The following is a 21,346-nucleotide window of genomic DNA, read 5'->3' on the forward strand; positions in this document are numbered from 1 at the left end:
TCTGTATATTTGTTATAGTTCTTTAAGTAAGCTCCCATTTATTCAGTTTTTAGGTCTTTTTTATATCAAACTCCCATTCCCCTCAAGCACCATCTGTAAACCCATCAGCTTCTCACCCCTCTCCCTAAACTGAAGAGGAAAAAGTTGTGACTACAGAGAAATTCCATCCTCAGAAGGTCAGAGAAGGCAGAGAACTGCCTGGACATGGGATTGGAAAAGCCACCCAGAGCTCTGAGTGCCACCATGTCCCCAAGTGCCACCATGTCCCCAAGTGCCACATACCATATTCTCTCAAATCCCTGCAGGGATGGGGATTCCACCCCTGCCAGGGCTCAGCAACCTTTGGGGAAGGAATTTTTCCCAATACCCACCCAAAGCTGCCCTGGTGCAGCCTGAGGCCATCTCCCCTTGTCCTGTTACTTGTTCCTTCCCCAGTCCCTGACCCAGCCAAACTCAGGATTTGCCATCCCTGAGCTCACTGGGGGCACAGGAGTTGTAGTAAGGTTGTTCCAGCTCTGAGATTTTCCCTTTTTTTGAAGTGAATCCCTGTTTCCCACAGATCTGATGCACCCCTGGCTGCAGGGAACATCCCAGTCTCACCCAGTTAGAGGCACTCAGCCTCGGAGGCTGCCAGGTTTCCACTCCCACTGGTCCAAGCTGGATCAGGATCAACCTCTCTCCTCCCTCCCAAACAGGCTTTGGATGCTCTTGCTAGAACCTTCTTCTCCAGGACATGAATGTATTGGCATTTAGGGATTTTTATAGACACACACTCACGTATATATATTTAAAATCCCAGCTTTACAAACTTATGTTGGTGCAGCAGCCCGTGACACTGAATACAAGCTGCTGTGCAAAGCAATTGCCAAATGTTTACATAAACACATAAATAAGACAAATAAATTCATTTTCATTATTCATATTTTCTGCTCTTTCTTCTCCTTTTTATTTATGCCTTAGACAATGGCTCCTGTAAATATTCTGATTAAAAAAACACCTGCAGTGGACAGAAAGATGATCAAAAAGCCCTGATAGAGAGCAATTCATGTTTCTTCTTTACAATCACTAACGAATCTTAACTTGAACCATGTTATGTTCCCATGTGAGTGATAAGCAATGATTTATTATGAAGTGTCAGGAAATCAGAATGCCATACAGTGAGACATGAGCTAGTGGAAAATGTGTTCCCTGTTTCCCAGCCTCATTACTCAAAGATGCAGTGTCCCTTTCTCCAAGTCTAATTTACCTGGCTTGCCAAGGCACTGGTGGAGCAAAGGAAACAGCTCCAGGAGGGAAATGCCTGGTCCAGGCTGTGCCTCCACCCTGCAGCACCATGGAATGACCAGGGAGAAGGGCCTGGAAAGGCAGAGCTCTCTCTGCACCAAACATTTCCCAGGATAACGATGCTCCCCCCAAAAGCAATCGCTCAGATTGCAGCATCCCCTGCTCATCAGCGCTGTCAGCGCCCGAAGAGGAAATAAAACAGGAGACAAACGGATAAGTTTTCTTTATGTGCTAGAGTTTCTTCTGCTCTCTAATGATTCCCTTCTCCCCGTGATCCTAATTCAAGTAAGTGGCATGTGATATATTTTGTAGACAAACCAGCAGCAGAAGAGCAGCTCTGGCACCGCGGAGCTGTGATTTACTCGCAGCCGGGTCGGGTTTTAAGGTGGGGATTTGTGCTTTAAGAGCTTCTCACAAAGGAAGGAGAAAGCAGCAGATCCCACACGAATTCACAGGAGCAGCCTCCACTCCTATCCACCAATGCTCTCTGCAAAAAGGAATCCAGACAGGCTGAGTCTTAAAAATTAAACGTTTTTCTGGATGTCTCTGTAAGGCCCCAGTCCCGAAAGCCTTTGGGCTCAGTCAGATGTGGATGGGAAAATGTGAATTTTTGTATTCTCCTGGGGAAAAGCAGGGGGTGAGTGTGGCTCTGCTCTGCAGCAGCAGAAATGGAAGTGGGAGCCTTCCCAGGGAGGTTTGGTTTGGATGGTCTGGGCACATCACAGAGCCATCAGAGGCACTCACACCTGAAATGATGAGCAATATTTTGTTGGAAAGGCAAAATCTTTATTTTAAAATATTTTCAAATAATATTTTTAAATAATATTAAATATCAAATTAATATTTTAAAATATCTAAACAATATTTTAAAAATACTTAAATTATTTTTAAATAATCTTATTATCCAAAAGAATGGATTTAATCACAGCAGACTGGCTTAAGAGCTACCAAGGGTAGCATTTTCTATTTCCAATCATGATCCCTTCTACTGTGGTAAAATGGGAGGGAAGACCAACAAGTTAAACTGAACAGAATAAACTTAAGAACAAGAAATTTATGTCCTGCAAATTCTTATACATGAAGAAAAGAATTTCATATCTAGGCATGTGACAACTAGTTCAGTCTGTCTTAAGGCAATGGTAGCTGTTGTTTCTCCTTGCAGAAAACGTGGAAAGCATCACAAAAAAAATTAACCAGAACTCATCCTTGTCTGAAAGGCTGAGAGACTCACGGATTTCAATTTTTTTTTTTTTTTCTCCTCTATAGCAATGCTTTATAGAGGATCTTTGTGAAGTACAAACCAGAGAGTGGTTGTCTCCCAGCACTGACAATGTCTGCTGTTCCAGACGAGACGGTGTGTGATGTACCATCCTGAAATATTGTCAGCAAGCCTGCAAATATGAAGGCATTTTCATAGCAAGGCAGGGATGAAAGGGAAGAGCTTTGGGTTTGCTTTTTTGTCTTGCTTTGTTTCTTAGTCCTAATAAAATCTACCAGTGCGCTCTTAACTTTTCCCCTCCCGTTTTGTTCCAAGGAGAAAGGGAACATCATTCTCCTGTGAAAGTGCTCAGCAGAGAGGGGGGAGGTACAAATTCCCTCCTGGAGGGGTTTGCTGGAGCCAGGACGAGGTTTGTGTGATGTTTGAGTGACTCAGAGTGCAGAGACAGATCAGCATTTCCCCAGTGCCAAATGGCCTTTGCTGCAGGGAATGGAGATGTTTCAGTAGCTCAGAGGTGGGGCTGAGAGAAAACCCACCCACCCCAGCCTCTGGTTTGGTGACTTAGGAACTTAAAATGTGGGGTTTAATCTCAGGGGGAATTACACCCCAAGGAAAGCAGGGAGGCAGTTGTGGATTATGCAGCAGTTGAGTGAACATTTGCAGGAAATTCAGCCTGTTCAAGACCCCCATGAATGGAGGGATCACCTTTGGGTGTCCCAAGAGCTCCTCCTGCTCCCCACCCTGTGCCCCTGGCTCTGGAGCACCCAGCCCCTGTGCAGGTGGTTGGTCCATCAGTGCTCTGCCTTCTCTGCTGTGAATTCACGTTCTGCAAGGTGTGCTCCAAAAGCTGTTTCTGGGCTGGGATCCTTACAGGTGGCACTTTAAAATGCAGCGAGCACCCAATCCTGCAGAACCTGCTTGTCACAGAAAATGGCACAGTTTGCATGTGACCTGTAATGACAGTTGCTAGTTGAAAAGAAACCAGAAATTCAGCTTTATCTTCCACACTTTGGTTGCAGCTGCCATCAACTAAATCTCTCTCCAAGGGCAGATGGTGCCCTGTACAATGAACAATTTAATCTTTAGGAGACTTTGCCAAAAAATCCACTTTTTTCCCCCCCTCCAAGAATAGGCTGTCAATAACATGTGCTCCCAAATACATTGTGATTTGGTTTGATATACTTTATTTATAGGAAGAAATAGACTTTAAATGCTCCCTGTAATTTTTTTTTTTTTTTTCCCAAGTCTGTGATTCTTCCAGGCACCCCTGCACTGGGCTCTGTGTGCAGAAGCAATGGGGACCAGGTGAATGTCACACCTTTGTGCTCTGTGTCACCTCCAGGCTCAGGCAGGGCTCAGGGGTGAAATCCTGGCTTTTCCCAACACAAGTGGCACAAATCCCTCTCTTCCCAGCAGCCCAGGATTCCATCTGGAACCACAGGGAGCCCAAGTTTTTTGTCTGACTCACCCACAGCAGCCCAGGGCAGCATCTCCCCACACTCACAAGGAAGATTTTCCCAATATCCAGCCCAAATCTCCTCTCTGTCAGTTTGAAGCAGCCATTCCCCCTTGTCCTGTCACTCCAGGTCTTTGGAAATTGTCTCTCCCATTTTCTCCTTGGCTCCCTTCAGGTCTGAGCTCCTTGTCCCTCCTGCACCATTGCTGCTCCAGCTCCCTGCAAAGCTCTGGATCGCCCAAAAAAACCAGGAAAAAAAGCATCATCCCAGGCAAGGGGTCTGAATTCTTCCTGCTGGGTGTTCCAGCAATCAATTCTGTGTTCAGGCAGACACAGCCCAGAGACACTGGACCCCACATTTCCCCTGTCTGGCTCTCACGAGCTCAGGTCAGAAATGTTTTCCACACTCCCCTCTCAGGGTGGCTGAGGGTGAACACACAAAGGCTGGTGGCTCCCAGAGGGACAATCCCTGATGTCCTGCACACTGCAGGGTCCCACAGCCCACCAGTGTCACCAATGTCACCAATGTCACCAATATCCAGCTCCTGAACCTCTCTGCTGCCTTGGGCTGGGCACTCTCAGCAAGGTGAGAGCTCAAACTTTTCTTTGTTATTCCCACCTCTCCCAAAATGTTTTCCCATCCTATTAGAGTGTGTTTGCTGAAACAAATATGTTCTGTTTATTTATTTAATGTGCTGTTAAATGACCTTCTGGAAAGCCATTCGTGCCACCAGGCTTTAAAATGGATGGGCAGGCAGAGCTGCAGGGAGCGTGCTCCTCCCCATCAGGATGAATCATTCCAGCAGTTACTGTTTAGATTGATATAATTTTAGTTATAATTATGGGTAACGAGAAGGCGTTTAGAGCCTGTAACGTTGTAATTCATGGTGAGAGGAGTCCTAAATGAAATAAAATACATCCAGATTTGCTGTTTCCCCCTTTCTAGGTACTGTGCACGTGGCATGGTTCTTTAAGGAACAGATTTTGTGCTGCTGCAAAAAATCTAGCAAAAGTAGGTCAAAAATGACATCTAGAGATAACATGTTTGGTAACCACAAAGGGCCTGTCTGTGTCTTTCTATGTGGCCTTTAAAGAGTCCTGCAATTTATTGTGATAGGTACAGCTGCAGCCTGGAAAAGTTTTGATCCACAGGCTCCCATGGACTGCAGTGGGTGGATCACAGAGGAATATTGTCATTTTTGTTATCCCATTGCATAAATAGGAGCTGGTAAAATGGTATTGGCAAAGATGTGGAAATCCAGAGAAGTCATGAACACACAAAGTTGCTGTCATCTGCCTGGCTCTGGAGCTCCATCCCACCTCACACCGGGACACTGAAGGGGTGGCAGGACCCAAAAATCAAATTGGTGACAGCAATCCCCAAGAAAAGGACTTGAGATTCTGGAAGGACCTCAGAGCCCCTTCCAGGACAAGGACTGGAGTGACAGCACAAGGACAATAGCTTCAGACTGAAAAGGGGACATTTAGGTTGGATATCAGGAAGAAATCTCTCCCTGTGAGGCTGGGCAGGGCTGGCACAGGGTGCCCAGGGAAGCTGTGGCTGTCCCTGATCCCTGGCACTGCCCAAGGCCAGGCTGGATGGGGTTTGGAGCAGCCTGGGACAGTGTGGGGTGTGCAAGGGAGGAACAAGATGAGATTTAAGGTCCCTGCAACCCAACCCAGGCTGGGATTCCGTGACTTGAGAACCATCCCACGAGCAGGCAACCCCCAGGAGGTTTTGACCATGGAGAAAAGGGGACCCTGGAGGGGGCAGAGGAGCCCTGGGGTGTGGGAGGCGAGCTGGCCATGCTGTGTGAGCTGGTGGCCCAGCTCAGCTGGCCCTGGCCCTGTCACCAGCACAGGCTGGCGTGCCACGAGCTGCTGGCACACCCTTGGCAGCTCTCTGGGGCTCTGAGAGCTCCAGCTCAGGGGTTCCACAGCTGCTGGCAGGGCAGGAGGAGCAGAGGGAAGCTGTGCCATGGACAAGGAGAGGGAAGGAGGCTCTGAGGGGAATGCTGAGTCCTGACACATCCCCGTTCAAACAGAGACGACTTTTTGCATCTGTTGATGGCTCGATAATTAGTGTTAAATAAAATGAAAGCTTCAGCATCTGCAACTGATATTTCACATATGCTGTACAAGACATCAGGATAATGAACACCCTCAGCCATGTTTTCAGAACAGGATTTAAATGGTGGAGTTTTCTTTATGGCACTGGGTGTGCTGCCTTTCAGCAAATGCCCAGGGAGCCCCAGACTCTGCCCATCAAGGGCTGTTGGCATGTGCAGACTGCAGGTGACAAACTCTCCACAAACTCCCTGAATCTCTTACAGACTTGATAATGAAATACATAAACTATGACCTTTATTGATCAGGGCTCACACTAATTAATTTCCCAAAGTCCTGTCCCAGCCTGCAGTGGTATCAATAAAAAAAAAGGAAAAAAAAAAAAGCAACAAAACCCACAAGGATGGAGACTTCAGTTGGCCAAAGGACCTTAGGGGTGAAGTACTTATCCCATGGAAATCAATGCCAAGCCCCAATTGATTTGACTTGTGCACAGATGTTACCATTAGTCAAGTACATGGACACTGAGCCTCAAAAGTTTATTTGTTGCCACAAGAGTTTCTCGTGGACTTTCCTTGTGACCAGTGTGCCTCTGCCCAGGGCTGACAGTGTCCTCAGTGCTGTTCTGTGACAGGGCAGTGACCAGGAATGTTGCTATGCTGGTTAAAATTCTCAGCACACAAAGAGAAGGAGGCAGGAGTTTGGCTTTCCATTTTTCCCATCCAGGCTTTTATAAATATTTCCCACTGGCAGGGAAGCAGTGCTCTGTAGAATCTTCAAGACTCCTTCTGAGATTTAGCACTTTCAGTGACACTAATTTGGTTTAATTATGCTAATGATGTTCTGGAGGCAGGGCTCGTGAAGAGTCACCACTGTCCTCACCTGTGTCCCACGTCCCCAAGGGAGGCAGGGCTGCAGTGTGTCCCACTCAGGGGAGATGTCACAGGGGGTTTTCCATCCTGGAAACCTCTTGGAAGGGAAAACCCAATGTCCCATCATTTGCAGAGGTGATTCCACAGTGAGAATTTGGACACAGCGTTGCTGTGTGTCAGCTCCAGGCCCTACAGCAGAAATGCTTCTGGATTTCTGTGAGATTTGAGCAGGGTATAAACTGGCACAGCTCTGCCCTTTTGCAGTGAAAAAAAATAGCTTTGCAAAGTGAGAATTGCTCTGGAGAGTTACCCCTGAAACCTAAAGGCAACATCTCCAAGCGTCAACAAGGATTGCTTTTAATATCTTTTAAGTGGGAATAATGATCCAAGGTATTCACCACAATTTCAAACTGACTTCCATGCACCCTCAGTTGCCAAAAGTCTCTGCATTCAGCTGCCAAAACCTCCTCTTCCCTTCCAACAGTTTCTCCACAGTAGGTCTGGGTTGCCAATGCAAAACTCAGCATCACTGTGAAAACTGAAAAGGTGAAGATATTGTAAACCAAACCAAACTATAAACTAACTAGCATGAAGTCAATGGACTTTTTTGTTTTCATATGGAATTTTTTGAAAAGCTGAGTTTATTTTACTTTAAATAAAGCTGCTACTGAATTTCCAGTTGATTTAGCCAGAACACAGAGAACACACTGCAGGATTTGAGTTGTGTTTGCTGAAATATCCATGGCCTTGAACAGATAATATATTTTTCAGTAACATATTTCTCTTTGCCCACTGCTGCTCTGTTTTTCCTCTGTGCTCACTCCAGATTGACTTTCACTCTACCTATTGCCTGCCTCATTTCTCACCCTATTTTTCCAGGTTTTTTTTTCTACTGGTTTCCTCAGTATCTTTCTCCCAGGTTATAAGCAAAGCAGAACCCAACTTTGGGCTGAACTTTTAAACCCACATCTTGAAATTAAATAAAACAATCCCCTTCTGTCTCTGTGCAGCAGCAGCTCCACAACTTGAGTTACTTAGCACTTTTAGCAGCTGCAGGATGGAAAAGGTCCATTGGAAGATGGCTTTGAGTGCTGGGGAGGTGCCACAGAGAGCAGAATAACACAGGAATAGTGGGCTCATCAGATTTTGTGTGGGTAGAGATGTCCAACTCTCCATGAGGATTTTGGAGTGTGTTCTTGGCTGGCTGCAGGAAGGAGCTCCAAGTTTAGGGGGGAGAAGCAGAATCAGGGGCTCAGTGAGCTGGAGCTCCCTGTGATCCCTGCAAGGCTGTGGAGCCAGAATTCCATCCATGTTTGGGTGTTGTGGGTGCACAAACCAGAGCAGAGCTCACTGCAGACATCCCCAGGGCTGGGAGTGGCCAGCCAGGGCAGTGGCAGTGACCAGACTGTAACTGTGGCTGTGTTGTTGTTGTTGTTGTCCTTGCAGGACGAATGCCTTAGTCCAGCTGTCCAGCCCAGCTCCGCCCGGCCCCGCTCGCCACGGCCCTGACATTGAACTCACAGCAACCCGGACCGAGGAGGCTGCCAAAAAACTCCTGCTATTCTTCTTCATCCTCACTAACAATTTGGTAATGAAGTATTGATTTCCACTCCCCTGCTTATGGACGATATTAGATTTTCATTGATAAACTGCACTGGGGCTGTCTGGTCTCCACTGTCCCTTTTTGCTGTCACTAAAACAAAGTGCCACTGAAGTAAGATAATGACTGAGAACATTGATGTACTTATTTCGTCAATTTGTAACACTTGACAGGAAAAAAAAAAATTCTTCATAGTTTAATGTCCAAGTGTGCTACACAAGATGCAGTCACATTGGAAGCTTTACTTTTCATGGTAATGTCCATTTCCTATTTATAACCCCTTTGGGATAGTTTGTCTAAAGGAAATGTTTCTATTCTGTGCAGCTATTACTGTTGCACCTGGGTTGCCCAATCCAGTCATTGCACTAGGGATCAATACATCACAGTAAGTACAAGAATTATTAAGTTGAAACAGATTCTGAGCCAAAAAACCTCTGAACAATGTTAATCTTCTGTGCAAGTTGTTCAAATAGTTATGCTTAACCATGTTGCTGCCAAAGATTTGTTTGAAATGGATTATTTTCAGTTTGTTTTATTCCTCAGATATATATATATATTTAAATCTCCATTACGGTTTATGATGAGACATATGGGATGGAGGGATTTTTAAACAAAAGTACTATTGTTAGATTATTGAACATTATATAAATATAGATATATCTATATATAAATATCACTATGTAAATATCTATATATAGATATAAAAGAATAAAAACAGAACTCCTTTCTCAGTGAGGTGAGTGTAAATCTGAAACTCTGTCCTGGTCAACAGAGTGACTTTGGGTTTGTGCCACCAAAGCTGGGATCAGAATCTGGTGTCCGAGCTCTGCCTGGCCCAGTGACCTGGGAGAAGGGGGCTACAAAAATGGCAATTTCAAATTTGTGCTTGCAACTTTTTTCATTAACACTTCGAGGCCCCGATTTTAATTTGTGGAATATTCACGTTAATAATGAGATCTAATTAAGACATCCATTAAAAGCCCGTTAAAGTTAATTTAACGTAAAAATTCCAATAGAGCTGTATTAGATTTTCTCCATTAAATTAACGTTATGGATTTTTAACGGATGTCTTAATTATACATTATTATTAACGGGAATACTGTATTACACAGATTAAAATCGGGTCCCAAGTCAACTCCCAGAATCTGCCAGGATATGCCAATGTCACGAGTCCCACTGTTCCTAGTGCACTGCCTGGAAATCCAGGCGCAGCTCAGAGAAAACAACCTCCAGTAGACAAATCCATCTCTGCATTTAACGATGAACTTCCCCTATTCTCCAAGGAAAAATAAGTCTGGATCGAGTTGTAAATCGCTATTCCGTGGCAAATGAAATATTCAAAGTATGCGAGGCACAAGTGGAGAAGAGGCTCTTTCTCAAATCAGAAAGGGCTTTGGGGTGTCCTTTCCTGTTGTTTTGTTTGCGATGTTCAAGGATATAATTGAAGTGTAGCAGTCACAAAATCAGACTAAATCTGTTCCCTGCACTCCCTGTGGCCTGTGCAGAAGGGCCTGTTTTGGCACTGGAAATTTTGACATGATCCCTAAACTCAACATGGAGGAGAAAAAAAGGCCCTTCTTATTTACCTCCTAGGGAAAGTGTTGCCCTTATGCCACATATAATAGCAAATTGCTTTTTTTATGGCATGCATAACCTAGATGGGAAAAAATATGGCGCTTGAGGGAAGGAGGGAAAAAGTAAATGAAGTTCCAGGAATGTCATTCTGAAGTAATGAGGCATGGACAGAAAATATACCCCTCACATCATCGGATTGAGATGGCAGTCGAAATAGCTTCATTGAAGTGTCAGCACTCATCCATCAATCAATCATCCACAAGGAAAAATAGCGACAGTACAACGGGGCGGCTTTTATGGGATTTACTCATGGGCATAGGGAATAGCAGCTCAAATGTAGTTCTGACATGAAAAGCAAGGTGCTGATATTATTTTTTATGATGGGAGGATCATAAAGTGAATTGAGAACAGTGAGGTCTGTCTTTGCTTAACCTATTCAACTGGAAATGAACGGAGCTCAACTGGAAACGAGCAGAGCCTTCAGATGGGTTAAGATTGAAGCCTGCGCCGTGCTGAGCACTGGCCATTGACAACAAAATTCTATTACAGCCAAATCAATGCATTAGCATCGAGCTCCTCAGAAGCTGTTAAATTGCACAGCCCAGGCCGGAGTTTAGAGGTGAAGTTGCTCAAGGTGGGGCCTGTGGTGCCACGAGTAGAAAATACCCCTGGGAGAAACTGCACGTGTGGCTCCTTTCCCTGAGCTTTTGGATGCAGGGAAAAAATATTGGGTAGCACCTGGCAGGTGAAGCTCCCAGCAGTGATGCTGTCATGGCCAGGAGTTTGGTTTTTAATGGGATTGTCCATGCAGGGTTTGCACCTGAGGCAAGGCCAAGCTGCAGGAATTCCCACATGGGAGCTGTTGGGAGATATCCCACAGAAAGGAGAGCTGGGGTCCCATAAAAAGGAGAGCTGGGGTCCCATAAAAAGGAGAGCTGGGGTCCCACAGAATGGAGAGCTGGGGTCCCACACAAAGGAGAGCTGGGGTCCCACAAAAAGGAGAGCTGGGGTCCCACTAAAAGGAGAGCTGGAGTCCCACTAAAAGGAGAGCTGGAGTCCCACAAAAAGCAGAGCTGGAGTCCCACAAAAAGGAGAACTGGAGTCGTACAAAAAGGAGAGCTGGAGTCCCACAGAAAGGAGAGCTGGAGTCCCATAGAAAGCAGAGCTGGAGTCCCACAAAAAGCAGAGTTGGAGTCCCACTAAAAGCAGAGCTGGAGTCCCATAGAAAGCAGAGCTGGGGTCCCACAAAAAGCAGAGCTGGGGTCCCACAGAAAGCAGAGCTGGGGTCCCACAGAAAGGAGAGCTGGAGTCCCATAGAAAGCAGAGCTGGAGTCCAGGCCAGCCTGCAGCACCCCGAGCTCTCAGCGCTGGCAGCACAGCTCTGCTGGACCCTGGGAGCTCGGGGTGACCGCAGCACACACGGAGATTTTTTGGGAACATTTTGGAAAGGCCAAAGCTCCTGAGGGAGGCCAGCTTTAGCTCAGGAGTCTTCACTGTGTGGGAGCAGCTCCTCTGTTTAAAAATCTGGCCACAAACCTTCACCACACAGTGCTACAGCTCGAGCGTTTTTCCGTGGGGAACGCTTTAGGCGCACATTTGAATTAAGCGATTTTTATTTTTATTTTTATTTTTTTTTACAATACGATATAAAAAAGGAAAATGTACATCTCTCCTCTCTTCTCTCTGTACAAAACTGGATGAGTTGATAGTTTTTCTGTCATATAAATCAGGTAACACAAAAAATCATTGCATCTTTTCTCTGTCGCCGCTACTCAATATCTATCGTTCTGACTTTTATTCTTATTGGAGATCATCAAAACATTAATTAAAAGCCTGGTGATCAAACAGCCGAATATTTATGATTCACGTCCTTGCTTATTAACAAGTGGCATATTGATACACCACATATCCAAGCTGTTTATGCTCTTGCACTGAAATAAAGCAGGAAGAATTGTTACCCTTGCACGCTGCTTTGAAAGATTTATTCAGAAACCAGAGCTCCCTTCCTGCCACCATCCATGTCAAAATAAGCCATATCATCTGAAAATAAAAAAATGTTCTATTTTAAAACAGGAAAATGCAATTAGCATCCCTTTGGGGCCTAATATGTAACAATTTCAGTGGATCAGTCTCAGGTGTTTTTTCCAGGTTTTTGTTACTTCAGCTGGGAGGGAGAAGGACACTTAACTTTAAAAATGACTGTCATTAGTACAATAATAATTGTTGGGTTAAAAAAAAAATCTTTGAGAATCTGCTAACAAACCTGCCCAGTAATTACTTGTCAATGCAAGTTATCATGGGTTTTATTACCTACTTGTAAAATTATTTACAAGACTGACCTCCCTAGCTTTTTTAGAGATCAGGGAGGATATAAAAAGTCATTTTAAAAATCAATAATTATATATTAGCACGATAGGGGGTGAAGCCTTCCAAGGCAGCTTTACAGGCTATTGAGTCAACTCTCATGCATTCAGAAGGAAGGGACTGTTTCCCCAATTTTTGGCCTCTTTTTCTCTCCTTAATCATGTTTTGATAAAGTGCCATATTTATTGATTACTTCATACCCACAGTTCAGCTCCTAAAGCAGAAGGGGGTGTTCCCACTGGGAAGCAGGATTTGCATGGAAAGCCCTCGGTGAGCAGGAAAAAGGAATTTTGGAATTTGGGAGTTTTGGGTGGGAGCTGCTGAGGGGACGCTGGCTCTGAGCCTGCTCCTGTCACATCCCAGACACTCAGGGTGGTGCTGGGGGTGTTGTTTTGGGATTGAAGCCGTTCAGGACACCAGGGAGTGAGGATGGCAGCCTGGTTTTTGGCAGAGATTGAAGAGGTGGCTCTGGCTGGGCTGTCCCCTGTCCCCTCCCTGTTCCATGGTCTCTCTGGGGCTGGCAGAGCGGGATCTCCATCACACAGAGCTTTTGTCCTCGCCCACAGATATACGATGCAATTTATATTTAAAATTCTCTCTATAAAGACAGTATTGATCACAGATTCCAGATCAATACGTTGCAATTACAGCAGGCTTTGCAGGCCATCTGTCCCCAGGCAGGAGCACCGGCAGAGCCACCTCCCCAGGCTGTGAGCAATGCTCCTGCCTTGTGCCCATCTCCTCCCAGCACAGCCTGACGTGTCATTCCTGCTCCTAGGGACTGGGTCAGGAATTATGGAGCTGGAATTCCTGGGAATTGGCCACCCAAGAGCCCCCAGAGCAGCTTCTCCTTGGGTTTCACACACTGACACTGGGGTTTTCCTCACTGGGTTTCCTGCTCCCCATCACAATTTGTCCCACAGGTCACAAATTTTCTTGTCCTCAGCTGGAAATGGTCAGGAAGAAATTCTTGAATTTCACTAAAACTAAGAACATTTCCATAATAGTGCTGAAGAGTTTGGAGTTGGACATTGTGGGTGCAAACAGAGCCTTTTTAATGACACAGAATCATTTAATTTGGGAAAGATCTCCAAGATCATTGAGTCCAACCTTTGACCATTTGTGTCAGTTTGGACCACAGCAAGTGTAATATATTTAAACATAACAAAAACATAACATATTTAAACATAACAAAATAATAAAGGACATGCATCTAAAGGCAGATTTCAATTTCTTTTCATCAATGAGGTCCTGATTTGTCAGCCCCTGAATTCAAGATCAGCCTGTTGGTTGATGATCCTGATGAGCCTCTGAGTTGTTATTCCAGAAATGCTTCTGGATTTTCTTTTTTCCTTCATTATTTCCTGCAGTGGAAAACGTGCAGCATTTAGAATTCTTATTGTCCAGTTGTCTTCTGAAGGAAGTTGAAAGAATAAAATGAAAATAAAGGAATGGCTTTGCAGTGGTACTGGGAGCTGACTCACCTTTGCACCCCACACGTGCTGAACCACATCCCCCAGCCCTCCCTGCACACTCCTCCCTCCCATTTCAGTGTCTGACAAACAGAAGGCAGATTCTGGATGCATTTATCTCTCTGTAAATCCAGAGCCACCCTTTCAAACCCAGCAGATTTTCCCTCTGTCTGCCCAGTTCCAAATGCCATCCTCGTGGCCCCAACCTCAGATTCTGAGCAAATTCAGGCATTTTTGAAAACAAGTCCAGCAAAATTCAGTGTCTAGCTGCAGGCAAATTAAGTCTCCTGCACTTCAGAAGGTTTTTATGTCAGGGAAGTGATTGCAAAACTTTAATATCAATGTGACTATGCTTGTAAAAATAGCCCCAGTTGTATCACTATAAAGCACTTTATACTGGTACAGCTCCTTTTGCTCTGCTGGACCACTTTTATACCAGTGCAAGCACTTTCATCCCAGGATCCTTCAGTCCACTGGTGGATTTTTTTCTCTCATTATGCCAGAAGAGATGTGAAGAGTAGATGAAGTTTCAAACAATACTTATTTCTTGTACCAAAATGTCTGCACAATATTTTCTTGGAGAGTATCTCTGAAACTGAACTTGCTGTACCACTGGGCTTAACTGCAGAGTAATAAACTTCCAGTTCATCATCCCTCTCAGCTCATGAAATGTCTTTAGGCCTTTGTAAAAAGCCCTGTTTGAGACAACAGATTAAACACTAATCCTGGCGGATCGCACAGCTCCACTTCAGTTCACACCATCGAGCTGAGCAAACTTTTTTTTTTTTTTTTTTTCCCTTTCCTTTTTTGATCTAAGTAAAGGCAACAAATTCTTTCATTAGACTCCTTAGATGAGATAGCAGGGGGAGAAACCATCAGTATTTCATGAAGAAAACGAAAATAACATCTTGCAAAAGCGCAGCTACGTTAAAGGCAGGGAACCTTTCCCCATCCCCACCCATCCCACACCTGCCTGAAACGTGGGAGATTCCTGTGGGCAATATTTCCATTGGAAACTGGTCCAGGTGACACCTGGGAATGGCACAGCTGTGTGCATGCAGGAGGATGTGCAGGTGCACACAGATGTTTAGCTCCCAGGTGTGTGTGCATCCCTCTGGGAACAGCTGGGCACAGCTGGCAGCAGAGCCTGCAGGATGAGCAGGGCAGGATCTCGGCTTCACCCCGCAGCAGGTGCTGGAATGTGCAATACAGGTTGCAAAAGCTGACAAGCTCAACAGCTCTTATTTGGCTCAGGGTATTTCTCTGTCCTGTGTCTCTGGTACAATGCCCTTTTGTCTTGTGCTCAGGCACCTCTTCCTAATCCTTTGTTGGTCTTTTACTCTGTGTGTTTGTTGTGGGTTTGATCACCTGGAACATGTCAGCAGCAATCAGCCCCATTTCAGTCATGGAGCACATTTGGCCACTCTGGTGGGTTTGGATGGGTTTGCTGTGCCCCAGCACTTGTGGTTCATCATTTGTTTGTTGTTGGCAGCATCCTCAGGTTACACCTGTGACCCGTGGTGTCAGCATTCTGTTCCGAAAATAATAAGGAAAAATAACGAATCAAAAGCTCATTCCTCTTTAAAATCAAATGTATATACTCCAAACGGCAAAAAAGGCGAGATGAATCCCATTTTTTATATGAACAGCCCAAACAGGACTGCCTGTGGTGACTTTCCCTGGCGAATGTCTCGGTGCTCCTGCACTCCTTTTGTACCCAGTGCATGCTGTACAGAACATATTGCCTGCAACTCCGAGAGGAGGGGGCCAAGCTGCTCTTCCTCGGGCACTGCAGCTTGTTTGGATGGAAAGTTGCGCCTTTGATGCATTTTTATACTGTACATATTTGTATATATTAACTATATTGCCATGCTATGAACACAGATTTTGTTATATTTGCTTGTTTCGGTTTCCTACAAAAAAAAAGAAAAAAAAAGTGGTTCATAATGGGGGATATTATTTTTTTTTTTCCATAGAAAATTACACTTGTAATTTTTGTTTGTTTGTTTTCTCGGTCATCATCTTTTAATGGCTCATAAAGGAGAGGGGTTTTTGGAGGAACTCGGAGAAGCAAGTCTGTGTTTGCATGAGTCCTGCCCAATTGCTGGCTAGAAAGGGGGGCGGGGGGAAGAGGGGAAATCTAAGTCAAGTTTTGCTTTTAAAGCATGTTTACTCCCATGGGAAACTCATACATGTACAATTATTCTCTTTGTATTTTATCTAATAGTGCCTGAATTATTTTTTTTTTATGTCTTCTTGGAGGAACAATTCATAATTGTCAAAATTTGAAACATTAGCTTAATTTTGTTTTCATGACCTCTCATTTCTTCTCCTTATTTATTTTGTTGCTGTTTATAATGGGCCCCAAGGCCATCTCTGACATTGCAGTGTTCTTCTTCCACATTAAGGATGTTTTTAAAATTACCGAGATTATTGAGCCAACAGGCTGCTTTAATCAAAACCATGTTTCACTTGCTTTGGATGATTATGAATGGTCCTAGCCTGGAAAAAGCCCTTTCTGCTGGGAGGACCATACCATCTAGTGGCCCCAGAGCTTCATCACACTCAGGCATTTCCCAATATTCACTTTCTCCGAGCCTGCCTGGCAATTTGGCTTCCAATTATTTGCTTATTATAACTAACTTCAACTAAACAAATTGATAATGTTAATGGCTTTTTTTTTTTTTTATTCCCCCTCCCTCCCTTTGGTTGATTGCTAAATAAATTCGTATAATTTATACTCGAGGAGATTATTGCTTTTATTGTTTTGGGTTCCCCCAAACCAATTATTAACAATCAGGACTATGTATCTCATTAAATTTAAATCAGGTCAAACCTATTTATCTAAGGCCTTTTCTGATTTACAGGAGGATGACTGCATTCCAGAGCATTTAAGATGTATTTCTGTGTATGATTTTGTAGCATTGAAATCTATTAACGGTGATTTTTTTGTTCTGTATTTTCACCATGGTAAATACATTGTATTAAAAAAAAAATCCCTCAACTTTCCCACAGAAAACATTACTTTTTATGCCCAGGGATTTTTATTTTTTTTTTAAATAAAATCACTGCAGTTTTAGAACTGTAATTAAAGCCCTGAATAATAGATCACACATCTTTATCTGTTGTGTTTAAAAGGAGAAAAAAATAGCCCAAACTGTTCACATAATCCTGAATGCCTCATTTCCATAAAAAAGCTTTCTATACATATATTATTTACATTTTTAAACATGGTAATTCTTCCCTTTGTGGCATAAAATGTCTCTTTTCCACTGCAGCTACTGGAAAGCGACTGCTCACATCTGAAATGTTATCGTAATTTGCATCAGGAAACCCAACTGCAGACATTAAGGACTTGGGTGTGTTCAATTATGATTTTGCTGGAGGCTGTCCCTCATTTTAATGCTGCACTCATTGAACTACCTTTCTGAAATCTAGCTGATATGGCTCACCACAGACATGCTTCACAACATCATTAGCTTTGCAAATGGCTTCATTTCAGTCAATGCAGACTTCAGGGTTGGGTTGGTTTTTATTTTTTTTTTTTTTTTGGCCAATTGTAAAATGGAAATTTGAAAAGGGAGAAAAAGAAAAAAAAAAGAAAAAAAAAAAACAGATGCACTTAAAACATGAAAAGAATTATTTATATGATAAAAATATATTTAGATTTTCAAAGCACAAGACTGAACAGAAGTGCTCTTTTTATGCTTTCTGAAGATGTTACTGTTAAAAGTCTTTCTACATCAGGCTTAATAAATCTGTAATGACATTTGATGGATTGATTTTTGTGTGGGTTTTTCTTTTCTTTCTTTTTTTTTTTCCTTTTCTTGCTCTGCAGAGAAAGAAAAAGACTGACCTGGAGAGGCTGTGGGAGTAAAAAAACCACAGGAATGTGCCTGTTTCAGTAAAACTCACGAGGATTTCTCACAGGCTCCTTTCCCTTCAGCAATAATCACTTAAATGACAAAAAGTGGGGGGAGAAAGCAACATCACCGCCCTGTGTTGGTTTGTCCCAATTTTTCCCTCCCCCTTCTCTGGTTCTGGGGTTATTTATGGGGTGGGGGGTCCCACCCATCCCATCCCCGTGGTGAACACTCCCCACAGTGTCTCTGTCCCTGCAACACTGACCTCTTGTCTTTTTTTTTTAAGTGATTTAAAAAAAAAAAATTAAAAAAGGAATATATTGCACACATTTCAAGAAACCCCTCTGGGGTAAAATAAAAAATATATATAGATGGCTAAAATAACAAATGAATCATAAAACTTGGAGATGGAAAAGGACTATTAGATCATCCCATTCATCTTGCAGCCTGCCAATCCAGCTCTGCTGCCCCCAGCCTGTTCCCCTGGGCTCTGTCTCGCCTCTCTGACTGAGCTCCAGCCCAGGCTCCCCTGCCCTTCCCTGCAGGGCTCAGGATGTTTTATGGGGACAGGGCCAACCCCTGCTGCAGGGGGCTCACCTGCAGCCAGCTCAGCGCTGACCCCGAACATCTCAGTGCCCCACAGAGCTGGGATTTGCTGGGCTGGGAGGGGGGGCTCCCCTGCCTATGGCCCCCCCTGGGTGTGGGGCTGGGATTGGGATCCACAGGGGTGCTCTGAGATCCACAGGGATCCACAGGGGTGCACAGGGATCCACAGGGGTGCCCTGAGATCCACAGAGATCCACAGGGGTGCACAGGGATCCACAGGGGTGCCCTGAGATCCACAGGGATCCACAGGGGTGTCCTGAGACCCACAGGGATCCACAGAGATCCACAGGGGTGCTCAGAGATCCACAGGGGTGCCCTGAGACCCACAGGGATCCACAGGGGTGCCCTGAGACCCACAGGGATCCACAGGGGTGCCAAGAGATCCACAGGGATCCACAGGGGTGTGCAGGGATCCACAGGGATCCACAGGGGTGCCCTGAGATCCACAGGAATGCTCAGAGATCCACAAGGATCCACAGAGATCAGCAGAGATCCACAGAGATCAGCAGGGATCAGCAGGGATCCACAGGGGTCTCCTGAGATCCACAGGGGTGCCCAGGGATCCACAGGGATCCACAGGGATCCACAGAGATCAGCAGGGATCAGCAGGGATCCACAGATATTCACAGGGATCCAAGGATATCCAAAGAGATCCACAGATATCAGCAGGGATCCACAGACATCCAAAAGGATCCACAGAGATCAGCAGGAATCCACAGAGATCCAAAAGGATCCACAGAGATCAGCAGGAATCCACAGAGATCCAAAAGGATCCACAGATATCAGCAGGAATCCACAGATATCCAACTGCATTCCCAGGGATCCACAGAGATCACAAGGGATCAGCAGGGATCCACAGGGATCCACAGAGATCAGCAGGAATACACAGGGACCTACAGGGATCCCCAGAGATCTACAGGGGCCCCCAGAGATCCACAGGGATCCACAGACATCACCAGAGATCAGCAGGGATCCACAAGGATCTACAGAGATCAGAAGAGATCCTCAGAGTTTCCCAAGGATCAGCAGAGATCCCCAAGGATGCCCAGAGTTCCACAAGGATCAGTAGAGATCCACAAGGATCCCAAAAGATCCAGAGGGATCCCCAAGGCTCCCCAGAGATCAGCAGGGATCTCCAGAGATCCCCAGAGACCCCCCCATGGCAGAACCCTGCTGCCCCCAGCACAGATTCCCAAATCCTGCAGCTCCCAGAGGCGGCTCCAATTTATTCCAAGGGTTTGAACTCACTCATCTCCCTTTTTTGTTTTGTTTTGTTTTTTTAATTATTGGTGATACACTCCAGCAGAAGAACAAACAAACAAAGAAATAAAATCCACCCTTCAGCTTCTCAGATGGATGTTTTGGCTACAGGGCAACTTTCAAAGCTGGTTCAGTTGTTTTTTGCTTTTTTCTTTTCTGCTGCTCCTTAAAACTGTCTTGATTTAATAAAAGTTAAATGTTTTCATAGGAAAATCAGGCTGGGTGGTTTGTGATTCTTTTATGTACAACACGGATATTACATTATTCAACAATTCAGGAATACATTTAATTCTGCCTACCTTTGCTGAGTGTTTCCCTTGGAATGGTCTGACAGAGGAGGGCTGGGAGGGCTCCAGGGGTCACAGGGGGACAGAGAGGGGATCCCACCCACCCATGGATGCCAGGAGGGGCTGCCAGGCTCTCCCCAGTGGTGCCAGGGATGAGAACCACGAACCAAATAAATAATCAATAAATCAAACACAACCTCAATGTCCACCCACAACCCCCTGCGGAGGGAGGCAGAGCTGGGGACAGCTCCAGGGGTGTCCTGTGGGTACTCATCCCTGTGAGCTCCTCTGCCCTGGATCAGCTCCTGTGTCCCCTGCTCCAGCTGTGCAGGGTGTGTGTGTCCAGGTGATGCCACCCAGTGCCACTGTGCCTGCTGCCAGGACCTGGCTGAGGCTGTCCCTGCACATCCAGCACATCTCTGTCCCTGCTGCCAGGACCTGGCTGAGACTGTCCCTGCACACCCAGCACATCTCTGTGCCTGCCAGGACCTGGCTGTGGCTGTCCCTGCACACCCAGCACATCTCTGTGCCTGCCAGGACCTGGCTGAGGCTGTCCCTGCACACCCAGCACATCTCTGTGCCTGCCAGGACCTGGCTGAGGCTGTCCCTGCACACCCAGCACATCTCTGTGCCTGCCAGGACCTGGCTGAGGCTGTCCCTGCACACCCAGCACATCTCTGTGCCTGCCAGGACCTGGCTGAGGCTGTCCCTGCACACCCAGCACACCTCTGTGCCTGCCAGGACCTGGCTCAGGCTGTCCCTGCACATCCCAGGATGTCACTGTGCCTGCCAGGACCTGGCTCAGGCTGTCCCTGCACACCCAGCACATCTCTGTCCCTGCCAGGACCTGGCTGAGGCTGTCCCTGCACACCCAGCACACCTCTGTGCCTGCCAGGACCTGGCTCAGGCTGTCCCTGCACATCCCAGGATGTCACTGTGCCTGCCAGGACCTGCCTCAGGCTGTCCCTGCACACCCAGTACATCTCTGTGCCTTCCAGGACCTGGCTCAGGCTGTCCCTGCACACCCAGCACATCTCTGTCCCTGCTGCCAGGACCTGGCTGAGGCTGTCCCTGCACATCCTAGGATGTCCCTGTACCTGCCAGGACCTGGCTCAGGCTGTCCCTGCACACCCAGCACATCTCTGTGCCTGCCAGGACCTGGCTGAGGCTGTCCCTGCACACCCAGCACATCTCTGTCCCTGCCAGGACCTGGCTGAGCTCCCTGGGAGCTGGAGCCCCACACCCTGAGCCAGGCTGGGTCACCACCCCTGGCCCAGGGGCTCTGGCACGGGGGAGGTTCCTTGGGAAGGTTTCTCCTGGGAAGGTGAATGTTTGGAGAACAAACCCCTCAGCATCTGTCCCAGCTCCCAGAGCTCCTCAGCCTGCTCAGAGCAAACCCAGCTGTTCTCTGGGCTCCAGAC

General features: G+C 45.9%; 1 protein-coding gene across 2 annotated transcripts in view; it reads left to right on the top strand.

The window, feature by feature from the left end:
- Positions 1 to 21,346, top strand: part of TSHZ2 (teashirt zinc finger homeobox 2) — a 250,247-nt gene that overhangs the window by 194,713 nt on the left and 34,188 nt on the right. The window contains exon 3 of one of the 2 annotated variants that reach the window (XM_033074722.1): positions 8,345 to 11,144. The exons of the other annotated variant lie outside the window; for it this stretch is intronic. Within the exon in view, the coding sequence (XP_032930613.1) occupies positions 8,345 to 8,346 (2 nt within the window). The 3' untranslated portion in view covers positions 8,347 to 11,144. Of the gene's footprint in view, positions 1 to 8,344; positions 11,145 to 21,346 lie in introns of those variants that run through there. 2 annotated transcript variants of the gene reach the window in all.

The sequence above is a fragment of the Catharus ustulatus genome, chromosome 17, assembly GCF_009819885.2.
Source record: "Catharus ustulatus isolate bCatUst1 chromosome 17, bCatUst1.pri.v2, whole genome shotgun sequence".
Lineage (NCBI taxonomy): Eukaryota > Metazoa > Chordata > Aves > Passeriformes > Turdidae > Catharus > Catharus ustulatus.